Source organism: Ischnura elegans, chromosome 5, assembly GCF_921293095.1.
Source record: "Ischnura elegans chromosome 5, ioIscEleg1.1, whole genome shotgun sequence".
In the NCBI taxonomy this organism is placed as follows: domain Eukaryota; kingdom Metazoa; phylum Arthropoda; class Insecta; order Odonata; family Coenagrionidae; genus Ischnura; species Ischnura elegans.
The window spans coordinates 130,161,609-130,188,744 of record NC_060250.1 but is presented as its reverse complement, the minus strand read 5'-3'; the positions used below and the strand labels follow the sequence as shown (position 1 = coordinate 130,188,744).

Genomic DNA, 27,136 nt, shown 5'->3' with positions numbered 1-27,136 from the left:
AACAGTGTTGCCAAGAACAAAATCTCAGATTGAAAAAAAAAACACAAGAAAGAATTGCTGTAAAAAAAGTTGAACAGCTTTTCAAATCCAAATTTATGCAAACACACCAGTTATTTTCAACTTCAGATAATGACAGCCAGTAGCATTTATCAATATCTATTTAGACACTGTCTTTTTATTACATATTCCTGGGATTAAAACTATAAAAATAGCAAAGTGTCTAAGGTAAAACCTAAACACACTGATAAAACATAAACACACAGGTATACAAACTCAAGTGTGGGGGAGCATTGTAGCCTATCGGGTTAACAATCAGCTACAGATCGAAGGGCCTCACGTTCAAATCCCAGGTGATGGGCACTCAGAGAAAGGAACTGTAGCCCCCCCTACCCTGAATATGCAATAAACACATACCTGAGGATTACTCTTGGGTTTGGTCAATGTACATATTCATGACAACATTAGAATGGAACACTGAGAGAGTAAAAAAAAACTGAAAAATTGTCTAACCATCACCAGAGCATATCCAAGCTGAATCTCTGTTCCTGGGATCAGACTTCAGAGTAACCCAATAATGGGTCTCAGGTGGACTTTATTCTGAATGATTTGAGCCACCAGTGGGTCTCACCTACGTCCATCTTCTAGTCAGTACCTGGAGGAGCACAGGAGATGGCACAGCCAACATTTGAACCCACTGCAGCAAGGGAGTATGCTAGAGGCCCTCCACCACCACATCCCAAGAATGTAATGAGTGCGTGCAACCACTGCCCGGTCTCGGCAATGCTAATTTCTGATCAATTTGTCGTCACTTGAGCATCAGACTGAGGCCAGTGCCAGACAGATCCACCCACGTGATGCTAATCTCAGTTTTTCCACTGAAATGTCACATCTTATTCTGAAAAAATCTCAGCATTGGGGTGATATAACACCTATAACATACAAAATACCATGCTGACAGGTCTACTCAGATCTAAAAGAGGTGGGCTGAGTTGCAGATGGTCAGCCTTTGCACTTGGTGCCATCCAGTCTGACAAGAGTGTGACCCATCAGAGGGCCACTATCCACCCCTAAGTGAAACAGGTTTTATTTTGTGTGGCATGCCAAACCATAGGGTCAAACCTAACTTCCAGTTACACATAAGTTACCACACATAGAATAGACACTAAATGTTCTAACATTCTAACTTATCCTTTTGCTTAAGGGCGACCACCAAAGAATGAAGAAAAATATTAAATTTTCCAATGTCCAAGGTGGAGTTTGGGCGTGACTCAATGGTGTGTCAAAATGCAGAGACCATGTCAGCATGAGCTGTTCATGTATTCTAAATCGATGACCCTGATCCCATGCTGAGGCATATTTTCCCATATTGAGTTTTTTCCGAGACAAAATCATCAAATGATTTTCCCTCCCCAGAATTTTCAAACTTAATGTGCCATTGTGAGAGACACCGTAGAGGTACACTGCTATCTAGTTCACGGTCATGTCCTCGAATAATTGCTACTCACTTGGTGCCTAAGCTTCTGCTCTTGCGATGCCCCGGAATGAATTTGGACGAGACTCCGAGGGAAGCGACAGCAGTGGCAGTGGCCGAGTGGAGTCGCAGTGTGCCGGCCCCTTTGGCGGGAGAGAGGTTGAGCGGACCGCCCACAGACGCCAGCCCTCCCGATCCATTGCCAACGCCTGGCCCTCCGCCACACGCCACCTCTCCACCCACAGACTCTTTGGAACTTGAAGAACTGGGTGGGGGCGATGGAGGCTCCAGCTTCAGCGAAAGCCTGGAATAAGGTACAATGACAGTATTATCAGGGGATTAATAACAGTTATAAAAGCATGACTCCTTAGTGATGAGGTCATGTGATCCATTAGAGTTGTAAAAATGTCTAGGACCTCACAAAGATTGAGTTCTTAAGAGATTTAGTTTGTATATATTCCTGAGACTGCATGATGAACTATCAACATCTTCTGTTTCATTTCTTGGCCAGCCTTGTCAAATATGGAATTATATATTTACCTAGGTGCATGAAAATATTTATAAGGCCTAAAAACACTTTTTGGAGCATAAAAAACACTGATCACAGTACATTCCAAAAATATATTTCATACTTTTGAATAGTTACGTCCAAAGTGTTTTCCTGGGTCCTTGGTTTTTATAGTATATATTCAAAGATCATAAACTAAAATGCTTCTTTACTAGTTTGTTTATTCCATCACCACTACAGCCGCAGAAAAACTCCACAGAGGGAAGAAATGTGCAGTGCAAAACCAGTGTCTGGCACCTAAACACATGCTCCCACTATTTGGCTGTGACTGACTCCGAACCCAGTGACTAGATCATTTTCTCTACTGCGCAAGCACAGTTGACCCAGTTTTGCTGCTAAGTGGTTTAAGCCCTTCTAGTTGCTACTAAGTTTGCACATCTTTGATGGACACAGATGAAGAGTGAACCTTAGTAAGGTGTAAGAGTACCAGATATGATTGAGAAATGAAGGTAAATAGCCTTGGATAATTCTTATATGGTGACATGAATCTGTCTAAAATTTGGCAGTTGTCCAGACATATGATGGCAAAGAATATGTATCTTCAACCAACTGGGGAAAATCTTTTATTAACATATAAACGTGTTTGGCTAGTAAATTCCTGTCCAGTAAAAATCAAGGGAGAAGAACCTAATTTCTGGCAGTTTTCAAAGCTTGAAGAAATTCAGACACAAGGTAGACAGAAGCCACAAGTAACATGATTTTTCTCAAAAGAGGCAAATTTTCAAGTTGAATTTCATCCCTTCGAGATCTTTACATCAAATCATGGAATTATGTACAGAATTACTTCTGCTGATCAGTCTTTTTATTGATGTGAATAAGTGGTTTTCTTAATTGTTTTAATTTTTTCACAACAATGATGCTTGCAATTTTATGCTATGCATCATATATAAAAATAATAAATCAAAGACAACTACTACTCCATAGTTGATATCACCAATATCAAAGAACTGTAGTTCATTCCAACTATATGCAACAAAAAGAAGTTGAAAGAACAAAATATTTTCCCTTTTTCAATACTAACTGAGTACTTCACATAATGTAATTAAATGTTTAATATTAGACCTCATACAGGCAGACAAAATTTTCCAATCAAAATCTTAGTTCAATTACTAATTCTTCCAGGGAATTTTATGCAAAAATTTTTACCGCAAAGAACCTCAGAAAACATAAAGCAATTGTTAAAACTTACTTGTACTGATCATCCTCCACGAACTTCTGTAATTCTTCGATGTACCTCACGCTACGAAGGTAATTCTGGATATGAGTGGAGGGGATCAGGTGGGAGTATGAGGACTGCTGATAATTGGAAATCACCCGCAGAATATTGTTCATCTTCAATTGCCTCTGTTCGGACTCCAGCCCTCCAGAATGTGGATGCGCCATGTCCACGTACACCAGATCCGTCAGGAATAAGCCTGCGGAAAACATGCATCAAATTGCAGAGCTCAGAGAGAAGGAATGGGAACATAAAAAGGATAAAAGACTCCTTCAAGCCTGATATACAAATACAGTTTATTCTCGGTCTCGTGGCATTTGGTTATGCCAATCTAATGTGGAATATTTTAGTCCTGCCTTGTGAATTGTGGAGAAATTCATATCAATTGCCTGGGGAAAAAATTCCCCTGGACCAGAATCAAATCAAGGACCTTTGGCTTTCCAAGCCACACCATAGATCACTACGCAATCCAGGTTCCTTGATTCCTGTTTCAATCCACCTGAGGCTAATGGTGCTATACTGAAATATTCCACAATTGCAGCCAAGCAAGGTCTCAGCGCTAGATTGGGATTCACCATAAGTAATGGCTCCTTGGAAGATCTGACGTTTGATTCCTGTGTAGAGGAATTTTTTCCCTAGAAAATTAACGTGTAAGTCAACCTATTCATTCCATTCAATTAAAACATTTCACCATTCTGATAGAGAGTGGAAAACATGATGGGCAAGGGTCTTGGCTACTGATTGAAGGGTCCAAGGTTCAATACTCTCCTTTGGAGACCCCCAATGAAATCCTAATTATGGGAGGACGCTCAGGGAAAGGAACTAACCAGGAAGCGTGATACATATTAACATTTCTGCAGGTTAGTAAGAGGTGAGCTCTAAACTCACCTATCCAAACAAGCCTTCAGGATGAATCACTGAGAGAGTGATAGAATGAATACATATAAGATAATGTATCACATATAAAGTATTACAATATGCCAATGCTGCCTAAATTCTATCCGGTTCATGGTACTTAAGTGAGTAAATCACATGGCTTCTAGCAATGAGTCCAGGGTTCAAATTCTTGGGGTTATGTGAAGCTTTCACGCATCCCAAAATAAAAAATCCACATTGTACAAGGTGCAAGGAATTGGTCCCTATAACCTCAATGTATAAAATTCATTAGCCTAGGGCTTAGAAATGGGTGATCTCTGCCTGCACCTACCCTAACCAGTCTTCAGGATGAATCACCGATTCATTATGCTTACAGTCAATGCTGTGTTTATTTTTAGGAGGAGAGCGGTGGGCGAGTGGGCACAGCCCTCTCACTGTAGGGCCACGAGTTCAAATCCTTGGTGAAACCAGCAGACACCCTCAAATAAAAAATTCCTGTGAGTGTGAAGGGACCTGGATAAAGGCACTGGCCCCCTCTACACCAAAAATGGGAAATTTATCTTCTTGTGGGTTGGTCTGGCTCTACCGTCACCTATCCAACACAACCTTCAGGTTTTAACGCTGATTCAGAGTAAGGTATACAAAATATAAATACATAATCAGTGATAAATATAGCCATCTTAATATGTATTCACAGGGAGTTTAATTTTTGCTGACAACTTGATAACTTTGTAGATCTTGATGCAGTGAAAACTTGAGATAATGATACAGCTGAAAGCCTTTCAATGGCCAGATGACTTTCATTGCAGCAATAAAACTTTGAGAGTATGCATCAAAATTTCATTCAAGGGAAATTAACTAATCCACATTATGTCATGTATTTGATTCCAATTCTTACCTAGATATGGAATGCATGGTAACTTGAGGCTCTCCATGTGTTCTCTTAAATTGGCCCAGTTGTTTTTGTCTGAGAACACCTCCGCCAGCCGATCGAACGTTTGCTTCTCTTTCTTTGACAAGTAGCTCCATGTCTTGTTCAGTCTGTGAAGAGGATCACATATTGAAATATAATGATTTGCACTTGACATGATTTGAATGTACTAATGTTTATAAATATTTACTCATGGGAAAACCATGTATTTTTGTTTCATTTGAATACTCACCTATAAATTGAGGCACTCTGTAGAGCTGAAATTATTGCAAATAAAGAATGCAAATTATTCAAGTCATACAACTTCTTAGCTATACGAATGAAATGGCCTAATACTTCTGCTCGTTGTTTAGCTGTGGATCGATTTAATATTTCCTGAACTGTCCAAAAGCTAACCTGTGAATAAAAATAGCAAAATTTTAGCTATGTCATTATGGGTAAATTAAATATTAGCAAAAATAGCTCACAAAAAATCATAATAAGAAAAAATCATGCACAAAAGTGCCTAAGAACAAAGTAAGAATGGAGGTGTATGTCACAAATGGTTTCATTATTCTTGTTGAAAGCAAGAAATAGAAAACTGATGGCAAATATTCTAATGTGGTGAAGACTATTTTACCGATATTGCTCCAAGCTCTTAATTAGATTAAACCATGTTTTATACTTAAGATACTATTGATACACGGTTATTTTCGGGTGAGCATGCCTATTTATGGCAACAATAAATACTATTATATGTGTGCCTAATCAGCTTGCTAACCAGGCTCGTATCCATTGAAAAACCATAAATTTCGTCATTGTTGGTTTTCAATGACACAGCTGTACTTATAAAGGCTTGTTCTCCTCAGGTGTTTCTTTCCCAAACCTGCCTGTTTTGTAGCAAAAATTAATATTCAGGGCATTGACGGCAGCATTTCATATAATCTGATTTTGAGCAAATTTTGCATCTGAGACCCTGTTGCATCTCAGTCCACAACTTTCAACAGATAAGGGAAAGTCAGGGGATAACTGTCCTGGGGTAGGAGATATCTCCTAAGGGGGATGTATGGCTGGCAGTTGCCACAAGGGAAAATATTTCGGAAGGGCCTGAAGCCCCCAGAGTTCCCCCCCACTTGTCTGGGTGCCTCCTGCTAACAGATGAATCAACACTCACGTGGTTGAATCGACGCGTGAAGGCAACTACATTTGGGGCCACCTGGAGCTTGTGCCTCTTGTTCCAAGCGCAGCTGGTGAGTTCGTCCGGCGCAATGGCTTGGAATGGCACGAGGTCGAGCAGCGTCAGCTGGCCGGCAAAGTCTTCCGGTGCGACGCGCAACGCGTCAAAAACGATGGCATCGAAATCCTTGGCCGTCGTGTTGGTGGGTAAACTGTGCGACTTAGAAGAGTTGCTGGGGGGAGGGGCAGGGGCATATCGCGCACACTGGTTCGAGAAGGAAGCGGAGGGAATATTGGAGAGGTTTCGACTTTTACAAGAGGAGGGGGAAGGAGAAGAACTGTTGGATGCAGGGAAAAAAAAAGAAGAAAGAAAACACATCAGTGACACAGGAAAATTTGATTAAGCTAGCATACGTAGATAAATTAAACGGAAGAGTGAAGTTAGCTCTAAATATCTGATTAATGCGAAAGAACCAATGCGTGAAATAAGAATGCATAAGAAATTGCCAATGAAACAAAGAAACAAGGTTGATGAAATACAAATACTAACAATACTGACTTACATATATTACTAGCATGATTCTTAGCAATACTGGGAATCAGACATTTTGATGGCATTATTGGCATCATACAAAAAGAGATTTGCTAACTTCTCCACCTGAACAATCAATGAAGATGACAATGAATACGAAAATAAAACCTGAAGGGCCCATTCAATAATTAATACACAAAAACAGTTAAATTAAAACAGATAAAAACTGTTCAGGAAGAAGTAAAAACATCATCTATTAAAACTCTCAATCAAGCCTTAAAGTTAGAATGTGAAAAAGCACAGAGGTAATGAAAAGGGTTAAGCAAACATTTATCAAATGTATTAATCATGTGTCTGAAATCGCTTTGTAAAAATTAATGCTTAATTCACGCAACTAATCTTAAACGCTAAAAATTATCAAGAAACTAAACTATAAGTTATATAAAGATAGAGGCATGGCAGTTTATAGAGTACGGCATATGATGTGTCGCCAACCTCCTGTAAATAGGTATTCATTATCTGGTGTTAGGAATATGATAATCGGCCACAAATACACCAAGAGGTAAGATCATATCTGTAGTAAATGAACCCCTCAAACCAAGTAGAGCTGGCTTCATATATCGTTGGGAGATGGTGTCTGGATTACATACATATGCTACACACTCTACCACTCATATCCTTTCATGTTGCATCGAAATACAAAAGAAATCTACCAGCAGATCTGTTATCTTTAACTACCTATTTTATGAGATTGTCTCCATCCTAACCTTAACTGAAAGGCTAGCAGGCATTTTAGGTCTACAATAGTCATCTTTCAGCCTTGCAGATTGCTTAAGTACTGGAAATGGATAAGCTGTTGATCTATTATTAACTTACAGCATGACTTTTGAATTAGGGAGTGTATGGGGACACTGACCATTATCCCCCAAAATGAGGAAAATAAATATAAATTTAGTATCATTAAGCCCACACAAGTAAAAAATGGCAGCAAGGTTACACTCTGGTCAAATGTGTGATGACAGTTGGTCACAGCTTCTCACTTGGGGTACTAAAGTATGTAATTATAATTTATAGAAAATTTCAAGCACATGAATTTAAGAAGCTCCTTCAGCTTCAGTAAACTACACAATTAAATCAGAATTTTCTAATGATTCAGGTGCTTCATAAAAGCAAGGATGGAACAAAGCTAGTAGTAAAATTAACTCAATGCCTGAAGATGGTAAGCAACTATCTCCTTTTAAGAATCTAACTTAATTCTTATGTCAATGCTGATCAGCTTACACAGAGGGATAGGAAATGGACGCCAGAATTCCTGTACCTCCCAAACCATTGCAATAACTATATCATTTCCGAAAAATCCATAAAAGGGATTACGATATAGAATTGAAATTCCATTCTTATAGCATCACAAATTTGAAGTGGGATCACAATAAAAGACCATAATTTGAAAATCTTTTACAAACTGAATGGCCAGAGGCCATGGTCATTAAAAGAAGTATATCACTGTATGAAAAGTGACATATGATGTAGAAAACTTTAGGGATACTAATTTTCACCTACATATATATGTGACAACATGCATTCACTACACACATTATAAAAATATGTAAATCAGATTTTAAAATAGAGTATCAATATAAATAAATAGTAATCACATTCAAATACCATAGAGAAGAATCAATCACTAAATGAAACTAATATTGATAAATTAAAATTTCAGGGGAACAAAATTCAACAATAACGTTTCAAAATAATCATCTAAAATTCCTATCAAACCACTGATTTTGAGATTCTGGTATTTTCCACAATAATGCCAAGTGAATACCTAATTTAGGAACTATTTTTTAATCATACCTCTGAAAACTGATTAGTATCATAACAAATTATCACTCGCACAAGTTCTCCTTCGTAACCACAAAGAACTCATGTTTCCTCAATAAGGAAAGGTATAGCCTTGTTGTCCTTCCAAATAAAACCTCAAATTAACTTAATCTCGGATATCTTTGTAATTATTTTAACTGATTAAGTATGCTATTAAAAACAAGGAAAAATAATAAAATTAAAAATATAAGTCAGTATAACAAAGGATGTAACCAACAGCTATCAGAAAAAAATAACAATTTTTTATACACTGACATTACATTTTATATGATGATGATGGAATGATGATCTATCGTTACCATCTCTTTGGTAGAATATTTCCAAATTTAGGTACCCGCTTAGATCTTAGAGGGTTAGGGGGAAGGGGTGTGCTAGCCTAGCGGACAGAGTGCTTGACTGCTCATTGGTGGGTTCAGATCATGGGTAAAGAGGCCTTCTCGTACCCTCAAGTATAATCCTTGAAAAGCAAGTTGGCCCAAGGAAACGGACTGCCATCCCCCCTAACCTGAAAGTGTGATATTCACACACCTATGGTGAAGTCTGGAGTGACTCTACCCTCACCTATCCCGACCAACCTTCAGGTTGTATCAGTGAGTGAGTGACTTTAGAGCTGAAGAGTGTTTTATGGAAACAAGTACCTACCTAAATATAAGTACCATTAACAAATAATGGTTGTATAAATAAAAAAGAATTGCCTTTCCAAAAGAAAAAGAATAATGATGTGGTCTGAAAAAATAACATGCATTCCATTCTTGCCGAATGATAAAATAATCCCATTTTTATGTGAAAAGTTCATATGTTGAAAAGTAGAGAATGTAAGGATGGACATTGAAAGGAGACATGCAGAACCTCACAAAAGAAAAAAAATCAGCATGATTATCACACTGATTGCAACATAGGCTATAAGTTAAAGACATTGCTCATTAATAATTTACATCAGGAATAGGGGAGAGCGCCACAAGTGATCATTACACCTAATGGGGTGATGAATGGATTACTCAAAAGTGCAGAACAGGAAGAGGAACTATCAAAGGGACACTCAGCAAAATTTAGAGACGACACATGATTATTTGGTCCTGCAACAACTGAAAATTACAGAACAAACCTTCTAAGTGGAGAGTAACGATAGGCATCAAGATGATTGCCAAGAAGGGATAGGCAAAAGGCAGGCAAAAAATGACTGGATGCATACAAGAAGATTGATTTGAGGGAAGTATACAATTTTCTGAAAGGGAATAAACATTTAAATACACGTAAATTCTAGCAGGATAAAATATACACACGAGTAAAACCCTTTGAATGAATGAAATTTATGTGCAATAGTAAAAAAAAATTAATAAAAATGAAAATATACGACACTCCACACATTCACTCAAGAATTTATGAAAATGGAATTTTTGAAAAATTTAAAAATAGATGAATGGCAATACATATCAAAAAGATGAATTCACTTTTGTAATGGCTATGAATATGACAGCAGCAGCTGTAAGCATTATACCGTAAAGCAACTACCACCATACGCTAAACACCATTTTAAATCCTGGTTATGCTGGTAAATACTATTACCCAGGGGTAACTTTAATATTAATTTGAAGATCACAGGTCTTTAAGGCTTGACTCTGCATTGTCCTATTTCTTCGAATGACAGTTTTGCCAAAACTGTGAAGAAGCTGAGTGGAATCCTGGCGAAAGTCCTTCCGAAGAAATGGGCCAATGTAGAGTGAAGCCTAAAAGATCTGCCGAGTTAACAAACAACCCCCCACAGATGCATACTTAAGAATTTTATTTTACTGCTACGCAGATATTTGCCAATTTCTGAATATAAGCATAATACACCTTTTTACCCACAGCATGTAAATACCAAGTTAGGATCTATAGCATCAAAATACCGCAAAAATAAAAAAACAAATTAAGCAAGCACAAATTGTTTTAGTTCTATTCCACCAAATACTGATTTCGACGATCAAAGTTTGATATAAATCAAAGTGGTACAACCTGAAATTTTAATGAAAAAATCCAAATATATTTTTTTCCTTTAGAAAACAATGCGAAATAGCAAGGATAAAATGAAGAGTGTTTTCAAAGAATCGCAAATAAAGAGCCCATAGGCAGTTCAAGTACGGCCTCTTCCACGCCTACTGACTTCAGTCCGCCAAATAGTGTGTAACTACACATCAACGAGCTCCGTAACATTCATTACCAAATCGCAGTGCCCAAAAGGTTCATGGTATTTAACAACCCAATTCAGAGATCCTCCCTAACTCTGATCGAGGACCAACACTTAAAATTCCCCCTCTTAAGCTAACAAAAACGCCACGAAAAGATAGATGTTGAAGCACAGATTGTCTTTCACCATTTGCAAGAGTCACGAGCCTACAGGCTAGGGAGCAAAAACATCAAAATTTTTCCTTTCATAACCTCGTGTACATACTGGTCCCTAAGACACAAAGGTCATACCCAGGATGAAAACTGGAGGGGGGCAAGCCGTGGTCGTTGAAGTTCTAACATAGAAAATGTTACGCAAACCAAAATTTCAAGAAAATTATGACCGCACTTTATTAGTTTTTTAAATCATTTGCATGGAAAAAATATTTTAATTTTAATTACATGTTTGATACTACAATCACTTTTCTAGGATTTAAAGAAAATTTGTTAAAAAATTTCGTTTTGAACTAAATTTACTATTGCTTCCAAAGGTGTCAGTTGCCGCTCCGCTCCCTCCCCCCCCCTCCCCCCCACTGCTGAGTACGCCCATGCTAAGACAGACTAACCAGTACAGCATAAAACTGGGAGTGGAAAAATAATATTGGGAGTAAAATGAAAACACTGGGAGATGAAAATATTGAATTAAATTATTATGAGTATTAACTGGAAAATTCCCTGCGTATTAGTAAGCATATTTAAGCTCGATTCCCACTGTGTGTAATGATTTGTGAGCTCAATAGTTTCACTGAATGTCAAATAGTATAGGCTCCTTTCATACTATTGATTCAAACATAAGATATAAATACCTACTCTTTACATGTTTGAAGGCACGGTGAATGATTCCAATTCCCATCAAAAACCGATAAAAAGGAGTGCTTTCAAGAAAAATATTGCTCTCTTCCTGATTACCCAAATATTTTTCCAAACAATTAAGAACCCTATTCAAAACTTCCGGCAGGGGTCCCTCTCCTTAAGAAATAGCTGCATCAACCCCAGTAAATGGATCGCAGCAGGCTTTCAAGCCCAAATCACACAATCATTTTTCACACGGAAAAGATTGATGGAATAGGGAAAGGTGATCCCTACTGAAGATGATGACCAACGAGAGTCATCATTTGATCAGCCATCCCTGATCTTGTACCAGAAAAATGATCATGTGATTTAGGCTTAAAGCTGGAGGATGGCTAATTACATGCGATTTTTACTTGACTGCAATGAATCTACCTTCATAGCTACTACGCTTTTTTTGCAATAACAGGCAAAATGCAACACAGCTATCATATTCTTATTTCATTAAGCTTTAGTCATAATCAAAATAAATTTGTATAAAATCGTGTATTGAGACCTTCTACTATATTTCCAAAAAGTCCTTCCATCCAGCTAACTCTCCCTATTTTCATTGCATACCCACGCCGAGAAATGGGGAAGATCCCTGCCACTACTAATTTATCGTCTGTACGAACTTGCACGAGCAAATGATTACCTTTAGCAATGTGGAATAACTTGAGAGTAGGCATTGGTGAAAATCGGTGGCGGCCAGAGGATTGTAGGCGTGGATTGTGGTCCAAAGAGAGAAAGAGACAAGGAGAGAGACATGAAGGTGGCACCCAGCCTCTGATATTGACAACAACACCCACAGAGGTCCAGTGTGGGCTCCCTACTGCGAATGCAGATAATTTGGCAAAAATCGGATAAGTAACAAGTTCCACCCTCTTAAACGTTAATTTTAAGGCAGGAAAAACATTTTTAAAATTTCTTTTGATGCTAATTTCCCTGGAGACCATCACAGATTTCCTTTTAATAAAGTGACTCATCCTCAAGGTGGCTGTTATATCTTTTCCCAATGCTGTTGGCCTCCCTGTCGACCAAAAGATCATTCCCCTCCTCTCCCCAGAACCAACTGCAGGGAAGGGTTGTCTTCCACTCCAAATTTCATCCACCAAGAATATCTACCCTCCCCAGTAGCGGATCCAGGATAGGGACAAGGGGGGGCTAAGTGAGGGATTAACCTCCCAGCAGTATTGGGGGTCCAAACAAAATTACCATTTTACCTAGGGTAAATTAGGATATCTAAGGGGGGGGCCCTGTAGCCCCCGTATTACCCCCCCCCCCCATAGATTCGCCACTGACCCTCCCCCGCTCTCGTAGCCAGTTCGCGCTTTCAAGGGCCGCGACAAAACGAATGGACTGAACCTCACGCGAAAATTGAGAACTAAGAATCAAAAATTATTTCATTATGCTATTTTAAAACCCCTCCGAACGAAAATGTTGCACATTTTGTCCAACATTCAGCCGCTATCTAGAATTTGAAGGGAAAAGTGAGATAGCCCAGGGGTCCCCACCCCATCTAACACCACAGTGACGCCAAGCAACAGTCACCACGATAGCTTCCCTACCGCCACAGAGAGGCCTTCATTCGGGCTTCATCTGATGGAATCTTACGTATTTTGCGTGCATTTAAAATTACAAGCAACAGTCCACAAACAATTTCATTGACACCAGCGCTTTCAACACATTTTTTTACCAACTCGCGATATTATGAAATGTATTGAAACGCCGTGTGAATATAACTGTTTGAGGAAAATTGCTGATAATGATTAATTCACAGTTCCCTTCTGCTGCCTCGTCATGTGATCTTAACAGCTCTCATGTCTTTCTTTGGCTATCTATCGCGTAGAGAGGATTGCTTTTTCTTGCTTAAGTGAGTCTTGCTCAGCTATGTCATTTACAAAACATTTTGTCGCTATTTAAATCCTTAACTATGCCCCTACCCTGAAAATTTACAAACAATTCAAAATCGAGCAAGTTAATCATATATAGAAGCGTTCGGGTTGCATTGCGTGAAGTATACCCGGGATTTCCACGGACTTAAATCGTATAAAATACTACACAAATAAAGGAATTCATTCGCCCTGTTGAAGGTGGCCGAGTCGTCCGCTGAAACGTTGGAGAAACACAACGATTTAATTCGGTGAAAATGCCGGAAATACTTCACGCAAATAATTCGACGGGAAAGAATTACAACATGTTCGGATTCTTGTAATAATGAAAAGCTTATTTTTCAGGTGAAGTATTTTTGACCCCAGGTGGCGCGTGTTGACAACATCGACCGTTAAAAAATATAAGATGCGTTTTCTCACCACAATGAACGAGTATGAACGTGGAATTTATTACTTTTCCGATTTTCGAAAATTAAGCCGCGCCATAGTGTGAAAAACATCGTCCCATCCGACGGACACAAGATCCCCAAGCAGAAGAATAGTTTTCTTTAAAAAAAATTACAACAGCGGAGACAATTTATTGTGCAACTACTTACTTGAAGTGACCGCTAGAGGGGCAAAGTTGCGCCACACAACTGCCTATAGACTCACGACGGCCCAATTCGGATCCAGCCAATGAGAGTGACTTGGCCTTTTGAACTCCGACCTCGCCAATCGAAGGTTCATGCTTCAAAAGTGGTTCATCTTTGCCGTTGTACGAGGTAGGGAAATCAAAATCATTTACTGACAGCTTCCCGTTGTGACTGTCATGACTGTCCTCAAAGTTCTGGCGGAAAGAAGTTTTTAACAACATTTTATTAACTGTGGAGCATAATCATCATTCCAATAATAATGACCCATAATTAAGCAGCAAAAAATAAAACATGCATAAAAAAGACATGCATTATTGTGCACACATACAAGACTACCGAAAACTACAACGCATGCATATAGGAAATAATAAAATGAACAAACGCTAAAGATTTAAACTGATAATGAACGGACGTAAGGCTTTCATGCATTACGAAAATAGGACTGGGTTAAGTTCTCCAACTTTAACAACCAAACATGAATAGGACTCACAATCAAAGTTACAAACCTATCATATAAAATCATTGGAACTAATAATCATCAAATATCTTCGACTGGTCCCATGTATAATTTTCAAAGTTAGGCACTGTCTGTGAGATACATGGTTTACTGGCAACAAAACGGGAATTATTTCATAGAAAGCCAATTTTGCCCGTAAAGCGTAACATTATGAGCTTCAATGAGAAAATAATCGACCAACCAAGCGTTAATTTGCCATGCTGTCGCGTCATTGCCAAATATACGTTCAGGTATTCGAACACATCATCAGCAGAGAGAAAAGCTATGATCCAGTCAGCCGCAGAGCTTCATTTCAGCGTCCAACGGAAGCGCCAAACCACGTTAGTTCCACAAGATGGTCACAGTAGCGAATGATTGATTTTTACGAACAATAGATACAGCCGAAATTGGCCATAGTGGGGTAATATCATTCCGCCTGTTCTTAACTGATAGTCACCAAATTTAGTATTGATTACTTATTTACATTCAGCACAATAGCGACAAAATCGCTGCGACGACAGTTGAAAATACATTAAATGCGGTACTTCTTGATCAGGAATGGATACTTCCGTTAAATCTTACGCTTCGACTCCCATACAGAGTAAATGGGTCGAATACTGCTGCAGTGGGTCAGAGTGGGTTGGGTTGTGGCAATGGTGATCGTAAAGAGGACACTACTCTTGCTCCAAGGTGTTTCCGTGACAAACTGCATCCACATTCACTATGATTTCATGCATGCCGCTTGTTGATTCGATCGTCCATTGTCGTCTGTTATGGATGCCGAAGCTATCAAGGTACCCATCCCTTTGTCAAGGCGAATTTCATCCTTGGTGGATGTAACTTTGCACCCCTGAACGTGACTGCGCACAATTTCTTCGTGTGGTACTTTGACTAGATACCATTTATACCATACAATGCGCTTTTGTCGATATCTAGTACAGCTTAGGGTGCCATGATGGTTTTTTCAAAATAAGTGACAAAACTTAAGTTTGGTAACCATCGGATAAAAACTCGCGAAATGATCATACCGTATCATAGCCGCCAAATCTACGTTCAATAATTCAAAAACCTCATCAGTAGAAAGAAAAGCCAGCCTTAGGGATTCACTTTAGCATCCCATGGAAGCGCGAAATCATGTTAGCACTAGACGATGGTTATAGCAATGAATTTTTATTTTCACCCACAATTGCACACAATCAAATCTTACCTCGCTGATGCGCAGAGCCGCTAAGCTGTCACAAGAGACGTCCCGAGGCATTTCCGAGTAGCGCATCTTTGCCATATCACGCCCGAGAACCTCCTCTCATGACACCCAGCACCTGAAACAAACAGAGACGAACACTCTTGAAAACGAACGAATATCTAACCACAGAGGACTTTCTCGCACGGAAAAATGCTCATTTAAATTGATGGAGGCTATTGGGATAGCATAAAGGAAATGATACACGTGAGACAGGTAAACAAGAATTTTGCAACAATGTAAATAAAGTAGTCAGTTTATTCCACCGACTCTCCTCTACTTAACTCCAAACAATCGAATGCCGGTCGCCATGCATGGGAGCTGTAGAGTCCTCTGGATGGCCATTCTCAACACTACTCCCTCAACCTCATAGTTGTTATAACACAAGAGTGCTTCGTAGTTATTTTAATATCTAGAGGACTCTGATTGTAGCCAAGCTGAAGCCCGTCTGGGCCCTCCGAACACAGTCGACTCACAAATTTTTAGCAACGGAAAATGAGCAAAAGTCGATAGTACAGATAGAGCATGTGATCGTATACAAAGCACACATGCCAACACAGTTCCTAGGTATAAAGGTTGACGTACTACGGAGTTACTCCCAGCTTGAGGCAAAGGTAAAATCAGGCACCTCTATTACCACGATCACATAGTCGGGGAAGACGATAAAAGCACAATTTTTTTCCGCCTGGAGAGAGACAATACCGCCATTGCAAATTACACTATGCTCGTATAAAGAAATTCATGGGCAGAGCTTGTATCTGGGTGTATATTAGATCACAGTAGCTAAGCAAATTCAGAGGAAGGAGTAAAAAGAAAGCGACCGTGAATTCGCCATGAAGTAGACATTGTTACTGCGGGTATACGCAAGTCATATATTTTGAACGTCAATGTATTTCTACCGATCCCTCATGCTCTGAGCTGCCATAGAACCTCTTTCAGTAATGCGATAGAAACGTCAACCACTCTTTTATCGAAAATTCCGCAGAGACCCTGCAGAGAGTTATGACTATCATAAGGGCTTCAAGGTGGCCCTTCATAAAAATCCATTCACATCCTCAATTTTGAGGAAGCTGGCTCCATACCCCAACAATAAATGTGAGTGACGATTAAATTTTCATGGCCCATCAAAAAAACTGCTCACACACAAAACTCACCAAATAGTTCAACCGCGAGGTCAAATGAGAGAGGTCCCATTTGACCTAGCGGATTCATGCTCCGTTCACTCGACCTCGGTCAGTACTCTGGTCACCAACCAACGTGCATTCACGACCGTGATGAACAATGGTAACAAATTGCTGCCCTCGTGAGCCTAAGTTAATTAAAACTTATCTGAATGTAAATGGCCAGAGGAAAAATACCTAGCTAGCAAATAGCTTCTCTTATCGGACGGTGTATTGGCTGTATGATTCAGAAAACGGTGAGCCATCAGTCTTTTGGCCCCTGAAATGCTATCGCTGGACGAAACTCTGGGCGATCACTCTGACGAACGGAATAAATGACGATTGTGAGATTTAGGCTTAAGATAGGATGAAAAAACCGGTTGCAAGGATATTTTCAATGCATCGAACCTGAATAGGGTGGTTTTCCTATTATTTTTTTATTTCCTAAATGGAAAGATTATTACTCCTGGAGTACGTATTTCACGCTTTCAGATTTTTAAATGACGATATCTATTTTTCGCGATTAAATCAAAAGTGAAAATTTTCAAGCGCACGAAAACGCGACGGTTAAGTATGAATGCTGGGAAAAGCCCACGTGACGTCATTCTGGTTCCCGCTGTCGCCGTATGAGGTGACCTTGGAGCGAGGATTTGTGCTCCGCTGCGATGTAGGCTGCTAGCAGGTAGCAGAGTACCCTGCTAGCAGGTAGCGCTTGGCTCAAATAAGGATTATTAATACCCTATAAAACGAAGCAAACTTTCCGACCATATACAATTTTAATATATGATCATTAAGAGACGTTTCCCTGAGCTCTGTGCGTCATACATGCATTGGTAATCTCAGACGATGTAAAACTCCTATCTACTCGTATAGAAACTAGGTCCCTGTGACGTCAAGTGGAGTGGCATCGAATGGGGGCCGTTAATTTTTAAATGACGTTAAAATTGACAATTGCTATTCGTCTAAACTGGGATTTCTAAAACCAAATTATTTCTATATTATGAATATACTAATGGTCGGTAACGAATCGCAATCAATGCCTTTCGTTTTCTTCGATGAAGGAAACTACCCTATTGCTATTTAGATTTCCTCTCTTCGGACATGTTTCATCTCTCGCGAGATATTGAAAACAAAAAGAGAATCCTAAGGCCTGATGGATGGAAGAGAAATAATTTGGGGAATGGGAGGCGATAAAACTCGACGCATAAAAATCCATCGCACTCGATTCGGCAAATCGCGAGGCCTTTCCTGCCTCCGAAAAAAGAAACTCATTTCCGCCCTCTTATTGTGCGCTCAAGGGGACGAAGTCCGCCTCACGCATTGAACGGCGAAAGACCCCCTCCCCCCCAAAACAGAAGCGAACGGCCAGAGCGTGCCTCATTCTACATCCCTCCCTCGCTAAAATCCCACGCCGCCCCCACTCACTTATTACGACAATCCGCGAGAGAATTTCATTTGCACCTCCAGCGGAAGGTGGCGGGCGAAAGATATACACACGAAGAGTTTGAACCCCGCAAAACTTTATAGCCTCGGACAGAAAAAAATATAGCAATAAAAAAATAATAAGAAACCACCCTATTCGTAGAGCTACGGAATAAGCGATGGAAAAAGGGACGGTGGGAATGACCGAGTGATTCAGAACTTTTTTGGCCCTTGAAAAGATATCGATGGAGCTATCACTTGGAGGGGCGGAAATTATGATATAGGACCATAGGCAGTTTTAATAGGTGGTTATTAAGAGATGTTTTCCTGAGCTCTGTGCCTGATGCATGCTTTGGTAATCTCAGAAGATGCAAAACTCCTATCTACTCGTATAGAAACTGGGCCCCTGTGACGTCACGTGGAGTGGCATCGCATGGGCGCCAATCTGGCCTTTTTCAAATGGGGATAAAATTGACCATTGCCATTCGTCTAAACTGGGATTTCTAAAAGCAAATAATTTATATATTATGAATATACTAATGGTGGGTAACGAATCGCAATCAATGCCTTTCGTTTTCTTTGATGACGGAAACTACCCTATTTAAAACTGCCGTTCCACTAAAAGCCAAACGTGACGTTATAATAGCTGTTATCGGCAGTGCGTTCCGATTGGCTGCAAAACGATGTGAGCGATGGAAAAATGGACGCGCTGAATGACGGAAAAAGGGATAAGAATTCCATCCCTGATGACATCGCGGAAAATGATCGCGTGAAATGATCACTTATCCGCCATCATAGCTGTAGCCCTCGCTCGAAAGGGGCAGAAAAAGTGATCACGTGTCTCAGGCAGATTGAGGTGTTCGAGATTCTATCTTCGACTTTAACGAGGGAAACATAAGCTTCAGGATACATGGCACCACTGGTTGCGATAGTTGCAGGATACCAGAGAGAAACCTCGAATGGGACACGCTACCTCGGCGGAAAGTATAACGGTCCAAGAGTACGCAATAGAATACATGTGTCCCCCGTTTTTGCATAATAACTCTATGCAGCATGGCAGTTTTACATGCAGAAGTTTAAACAGATAAAACTTTTTCTCCTGCCGCAAACAACACATTATTTGACGGCAAAAATAAGAACTTACGTGGGAAAATTTACTCTAATTTTCATCTTTCTCAAGAGAATTTATAAGAGGCATAGGAATGACTGCATCGCAAGAATGGAATATTTAAGCGCTTCGTTTCTCCATATCCCAGAATGGTTTTATTTCCTCCCTGAGGCTCTTCAATATAGAGTAATACAAATATAATTTACAAAATTAAAAAAAGGAATATGGTTGGCAAAAATACCTCTACGCAATATTCCCTATAATATAAATACCAAGGATGTAATTCGCCATGAAAGAGTATGTGGCACAGCCAGGTTTCGAACCCGTGTTTTCCGATTGCTGGCCAGTTATGCTAACAGTAATACCACCATGAAATCTTATGTAAAAGCAAATTTCAGCTTGGATTTTACCTATAAATAACAAGCTATTGACATCTCAAGTTCACATTGTAGCACATTGCGATGGAGGTCGAGCATATTGCTACCCATTGTTGGAGCATTAAAACCTATAATACTTTGGAGCTAGTCATTACACGACGGACAAACTGGTGGCATACCCAACCGGCAAATGGTAGACCCGGGTTCCAATCTCGACTAAGCCACGTATTTTCTCATGTCGATTTTATCTTTTGTCCATTTAAAGTTGCATCCCTACGCGTGACTGCGTGCGACGTAATTTAGTCCATGCAATCCTTTGAGATCCCCTGCACTGATTTTGTTGGTGAATAGCCGTAGTTTCACCAGCTTTAGGAACGATTACATGCTCTAGTTACTCTTTTATGATTGCTTACTCCGGTGGCGTTACCCTCTTTTGAATGTGCTATTCAGCCGCTGGGGGTCGTCCTTCCTCCTTGAGGCACGCTTCCACTAAATGCGACCTCAAATAACAACGTAACCCCACTGGGGAATAGTATTCCGCTGCGGTTTCCCCATGGAGATTAATACCTCTGTAAACGACACCCTGACTCTCGACGTCCTGATAAGTTTGCGCCACCCACCGTTCAATTGTTTCATTTTTTTCCTCGGCTTTACGAATAAAGAGTACGCACAACTCCCACTTCATTGGTCGTATTTCGTTTATACTTTCTGACGCATAAGTAGTTGAACACTAACGTTAAAACTAAGGTAGTTAACTCGCGACTTCTAGAGTAAAGTTGTCCATAGGAACTAACTTTTTTTAAAATAAAAGTAAATACCTGTTGTATGATCCTTAATTAGCACGTGATAGTACCTGAACTGTTTGGAATCATGGATATCGCAAGAAAAGCGACCTAAAGTTGGAATTTATGCTTTAATGATATTTTATTTAGGACACATTGAAAGCAGATTTCAAACGTCATCAGATTCCCTTAAGAAACCGACCAGCACCGGCCAGGAAACTTAGGGACCACCCGCGGCGACATAGTCCCAAAAGTTTTCAAATGACGAACACCCGCGTAAGTTTTAACAATTCATTAAGATTATATGATTTTGAGATGCGGTGTAATATGAGGATGTGCAAAATTAGTAGGATACAGAGAGAGTGGCCGATGAAGAAGTTAAGAGTGAAGCGAAAGAGAAGAGAGGAACCAGTGGAGAGAAATTTAAAAAGAAGACGGAAAGGATGGATTGAGACGTATACTGCGGCATCAGGGATCGGTGCACTTACTGTTTGAAGGAATGGTGGACGGCAGAAGACAAAGCGAAAGGCCTAGACTGAAATATTGGAAGCAGACAGGATATGGACGGAAATAAAGAGAATTGCCGGAGTAAAGAGAGAGAGAGAGCTATCGGCAGTCGATCCTGAAAAGGTTTGACTTGTAGGGGTTAAAGGTTTGACTCTCTCAGCTCCTGGAGGTATCTCATGGGTCGCGCATTGTGTCTTCCATCGAATGAAGGGATCTTCATTTGCACCGCACCTACGGCTGTTGGTGCTAGGGTTAGCCGAGCGCAATCCTCCTTAACACGTCTTGTAATTTCAATGATTACGCCCTCGTCCAGATCGGTCACTTTGCTGATAGACTGCTGATTAAATTTCTTCACCATCCTCTTCTCTGTTTCCTCGATCTTCTCCTTAATTTCCTCAATCCCGGCCTTCATGTCCGCTTGGCTTGACTCCAACTCTTCAAATTTTTCGCCAGTCTCACCCAATTTTGTCCCTACTTCAGCGATTACTTCATCCATCTGGTCGCGTATTTCCTCCATTCTCTTCTCTTGCTCGGCGATTCTCCCACCATATTCTCGCTGAAACGCCGTTAACCCTTCGTTGATGCTCTTCATTGTCTCCTCCAACTTTTTGTCTCTTTCTTCTTGTTTGCTATCTCGCCTCTCCAGTTCTGCCTTTAACTGACTATATTGCCTCTCCTGTTCTTCCTTCAACTGACTATCTCGCCTTTCCTGTTCTTCCTTCAACTGACTATCTCGCCTTTCCTGTTCTTCCTTCAACTGACTATCTCGCCATTCCTGTTCTTCCTTCAGCTGTCTTAATAGCACCCGTAGGTCACTGTATCCTTGCTCCTCCGTTTCCATCTCAAACTCATGGGTCTCTATATCTATTCCTTCTTTTATCAAAAGCGGTTTTAAACGCTCCTGCAGCTCAAATTTCGCCCCTTGAATCGTCGATCCCCGATCCCTCAACAAACTTTGTAAATCCACCTTTTTCAGTTCGTAAAATTTTTTCACTCCCGCCATCTTGAATTCCCGCTCTCTACGACGCGACTCGTTCCTCAGGCGTTCCGTGGTCTCGATCCTCTCGAGAAGTCGTGCCCCACACGTTGCGGCGCCAAAATGTAACGTTTTCTTTAATTTCCACTTCTCTTACTTAACAAATAATTTTTATAACACTTTATAAAGAAACTTTACAATTTAAAACTCGTGAGCATAAACAACATCAACAAGCCGCCATGACTATTATAATCTCATTTGTACTACCCGTACTGCCACTCACTGAACCGCTGCCATGGACTGCACCAGTGGGGATCTTGAGTTCTGCCGTATCCCTTTTCCTCCGGTCTCTTTCTCTCTCGTAGGCGTCTGCTTTTGGTCTGCGTCCTCTTCTTCTTTCTGCCGATCCTGAATTCTTCCGTATTTCTTCCTCCGGTCTCTCAATACACCAGTACTTTAATTTATCTCCCAATCTTTTACAACACGTCTATCTCTTCCTTCTCTCCATACACGACCTCCCTTTTTCTTTTGCGTCCCCCACTACCATTATTGCCTCCCATTATTGCTTCCTCACTACTATTGTTAATTTTAATTCATTTAAATAAACAACATGGCAGCTTGTTTACATTAGCCCCATTGGAAAAGAAAATGGAATGACATGTAATTTTCTTTTTCAAAGCCTTCAAAAACAGAGTATTATGGGTGTGGCCCCAACGCCTTCAGTTTTGAACTTCCCTCTTTTCTTCATCTACCGTCTATAGTTTGCTTCTGAAATTGGGTTAAGACGGTTGTGGTGTTTGCGTGTGTGTGTTGTCTCCTTCCTGGTTAAACCTCTTTAAGTTGGATATGTGGAATACACCCCTAACATTCCCTGTGATTGGATGGAGAAGCAAGCAAGTAGCTGCGCCTCGAAACTCGTGGATTCTGAATGGACCTTCGAACAACGGCAGAAATCCGTGATATATTCCCTTTTCCTTGTCTGAGATGGGACAGGTACGTACTAACACCAATTCTCCTTCCTTCAATGGTATGGGGGGTATTTCAGAGTCTCCCTTTCCGAGCGGATCGGGAGACTTGACGCGGATTCTACGTCACTTACTATCGGCCAGGCAATCCGTGCGTTTCAGACTGGCTTCCTATCGACTCAAGGCCCGCTTTCCTATCGGATAGAAGTCGAGTGGGCTAGAGGTGCCGGAAACTCATTCCGGTGGCGAGTGGAGATATGTTATATTGCTGTTTTTTATTAAGTATTTGGCTATAATAAAATCATACCACTTTATTTCATGAGTGCTGAAATATGTGGATATTTTGATAGAGTAATATAAGTGCAAGTGACTTTAATTCTCGTGTAAATTAGGCGATAAATAGGCAGACTGTATCACTGACGGTACACGTTCGTTTGCGTTGTTATTTGGACGAGTAATTTGGCAAAAAGAACGTGAAACAAGTTGGAATGCATGGCGTAATGACTTACAAATATGCAGGTAGCATAATGCATTCAATACGTGTCCGTGGGTTAGGAAGTATAACAATTTGTATAGTTTGAAATGATTGTGTGGATGACTTGGCATCGTAGTCACATCGAAATTAGACGTGGCTATGTACCTAATTCAGTTGATTCCATGTTACATGGTTTCAGTACATTCCATGTACATTTTAAATATTCATTTTAATACGAAATATTAGTTCAAGCATAACGGGAATAGCCACGATAACAACTATACCGAAGCTCCCTCATGCCATCCTTTTATTTATAGGTTACAAATTTCAGTACTCTATCAATAATTGACGGTGGCGCAGCGGGTTAAGGCAGTATGCAGCGAGGGGAAGATAATGGGTTCGATTCCCTTTTGCAGCGAATATTTTTTTCTTTGTGGAATTATCGCTCACTGAAATATAATTTAGAAGATGTATTTCAAGGTGCATCAATAGCAACAATTTGTCATTTTCGTACCAAATAAAATGGTGTTATAGACATAACCGAGAACGTGCAAAACAGATAACAAACTAACAAAATTATTTTGCGTCATTTTAGCGTACATAACTCGAGCCATTACTATTAATGGACACTATTCAACCTAATGTAATCACTGTATTTTCTTCCAGCGTAGCTCCACTTTCACGGAAAATTTATAAGACGTTTACGGCATATCATGAAGGCCATATAACATCATTTATGATGATCAATATTCATATTTAATTGAGATACTGAATGAAAATATGACAATTTGGTTAAACAATTGAGTAAGTAAGCCATATGTTGTTGGAAAAAATTATGGATTTCGTGACTGCCTGTAGTTTAGTTCTTAAAAACAATCAACTATGCTCTCACGAGAATGACAGAACAAACTCGTTCCAAATTTTCCTTCATTCCCGTAATTTGCTCAAAACGACAGGGTATTACGTTAAAAAAAACTACATACGAACAATTCTAAAATTATTTTACCCGGCAACAGCGTCAATTATGTGACAATGTATCAATTAGCACTTATTTATGCCCGTATATACCTTTCGCCTCCCTTGTGAAGTATCAAATCTTGCGGGAGGTTATTTTCGCTGCTCGCTTGTCACTTGAAAATTGTGACGTTTTCTCGTTTCCCGGAGGAGGATGACTGTTGACGTCATACCAAAAGCGGAACGCTTTCCGATAGTATGTGTGAAAGGCACGGAAGACGAGCGTAGGATAGGTTCCCGATCGACTCGGAATGAATCCGTTTCCGACGCCGCCAATTCTACGAGACTCTGAAACACCCCCATGGTCTTGCCCCGCTTCTTATGGCGATGTCGCTTTGCATTTCTCTCTCCATGATTAATTATTTTCCTTTTAATTTCTTCAATCAAGCGTGGAATATCTGATCTCATTTCCCCTTCTTCGATCTCTAGCCACTCATCCCAAGCTCTTTCTGGCTTTCGGCCGGTATGTGCCTCCGTCGGCGTCACTCCCGTTGTCGTGTTGTGGGTGTCATTCATGCAAGCTTCAGCGACAGCCAACCATTTCACCCAAGTGTTATGCCTCTGGTAGCAAAATATCCTCAGCAATGTTTTCAAAGTTCGATGGTACCTTTCTACCAAATTGCCCTGCGGATGCCTTATGCTACAGAATACAGGTTTCACTCCTGCTTCCTCTAGTCTTTTTGCCCATACTGGACTAGTGAACTGTGTACCTCTGTCACTTAAGATCCTCTTGCATTTCCCTACTGTAGGGATGTGGTGCTCGAATACTATTTTAAGAATATTCAACGTATTCGCTCTTCGGAGAGGGTATAATTTTATATATTTTGAAAATGCGTCTATCACCGTTAGGATATATTGATGTCCATATTGTCCCTTGACCAGCGGGCCCACGATGTCTATACACGCCAAGTCGTTAATTCCTTCAGGTACTACGTTCTGCATTTCCGCAAATAGGCTGTTGTTCGGTGCTTTCATGAGTTGACATTGTTCGCACGTCGCCGTGACCTTCCTGATTTCATGGTGAAGCTTTGGATATGCGAACTGCTCGTCTAGCATTTGGAACAGTTTTTTCGCACCGATGTGACCATACATTTGATGGGTTTCCTTTATCAGACGTCTTATTATAGACTGCGGGATGCCGAATTTACGTCGGTCACCCACAATCCTTACCAATCCCTTGGGTGTGAGTTGGTATTTCGGGACGCTTACTACTCCTCCCTGCAATTGTTCAATTATTTCATTCCATCTTGGATCACTGCGTTGGCGTCTTCCTAAATTTCTTAACCCTTCTCTCAACTCTCTTGATGGTTGATCTGCTAGGATCATCGCTATTATTGTTTCCTCCTGTGGAAATTTGCCCTTTTCTTTGGTGTCATAAGGATAGCGGCTAAGTATATCCGCCACTACGTTCTTCTTTCCCTCGCAGAATCTAACTTCAAAATTATATTCTTGAATTAATAGAATCCAACGTGATATAGTCGTATTCAGTAGGCGGCAGTTGAATATAAATGACAGTGCTTTGTGATCGGTGATGACTATTATTTTAGATCCTAAAATGAAGCTTCGGTATTTCTTGAGGGCATGAATAATAGCTATGAGCTCCTTTAATGTTGTGCTATATGTCAACTCTGCACCTCTCAAACTTCGGCTGGCGAAGTACACAACCCGCTCTTCCCCGTCTTCCGTTAGTTGATATAAACGACTTGATATTGCGTACCCACTCGCGTCCGTTTGTATGTAGTATTCCTTCATTGGGTCTGGGTGATGCAGCATAACGGATTTCCAAATTCTTCCTTCGTACGCTTGAAAGCCTCCTCATGTTCCTCTTTCCATTCCCAGGCACGGTCCTTTCTCGTCAGGTCGTTTAATATCGCCGTCAATTCTGCATGAGCTTGGTGGAATTTTGAGTAGTAGTTAATTAAACCTAAGAATGCTTTCATTTGCTTCTTATTGCGAGGCCTTGCATATTCTTTAATAGGCGCAAACTTTTCTTCCGCTATGGTAATGCCTTTCGTTGATATTTCATGGCCCAAGAACTGTAACTTTTGGCGGCAAAATTCCGATTTCTTGAAATTAATCGTAATGCCTGAATCTTGTAATTTCTTCATAACAGTCTCCAAGTGTTGTAAATGCTCCGTGAAGGATCTGGAGACAATCAGTAAATCATCTACGAAGTTCAAACAATAGTCTTCCACTTCGTCGCCTAGTACATGGCTGAGTGCTCTTATTAAAGCGCTGCTACTGATGCTGCACCCGAACGGGACACGTTTAAACTGGTAGATTCTACCCTCGAAAGAAAATGCACAGTACTGCCTTGAATCGCTATGTAGCTGGATTTGATAAAAACTCTGCGTTAGGTCGATGGATGTCATGAATTTTGCACCGGCACACTGTTGAAATAATTCCTCGGCTGTTCTGGAGGTTGCG

General features: G+C 40.3%; 1 protein-coding gene across 11 annotated transcripts in view; it reads right to left on the bottom strand.

Moving 5' to 3' along the window:
- LOC124159560 (ras-specific guanine nucleotide-releasing factor RalGPS2) overlaps positions 1-27,136 on the bottom strand; it is a 327,801-nt gene that overhangs the window by 20,167 nt on the left and 280,498 nt on the right. For 9 of the 11 annotated variants that reach the window (XM_046535444.1, XM_046535447.1, XM_046535446.1 and 6 more), the window contains 8 exons: positions 15,891-16,002; positions 14,152-14,381; positions 9,736-9,855; positions 6,216-6,555; positions 5,295-5,458; positions 5,030-5,172; positions 3,229-3,454; positions 1,506-1,775 (listed from right to left, as the gene is read on the bottom strand). In XM_046535444.1, coding sequence (XP_046391400.1) covers positions 1,506-1,775; positions 3,229-3,454; positions 5,030-5,172; positions 5,295-5,458; positions 6,216-6,555; positions 9,736-9,855; positions 14,152-14,381; positions 15,891-15,965 — 1,568 coding nt within the window. In that variant the 5' untranslated portion in view covers positions 15,966-16,002. Of the gene's footprint in view, positions 1-1,505; positions 1,776-3,228; positions 3,455-5,029; positions 5,173-5,294; positions 5,459-6,215; positions 6,556-9,735; positions 9,856-14,151; positions 14,382-15,890; positions 16,003-16,070; positions 16,160-27,136 lie in introns of those variants that run through there. The other 2 variants (XM_046535450.1, XM_046535453.1) reach the window with 2 other exon arrangements.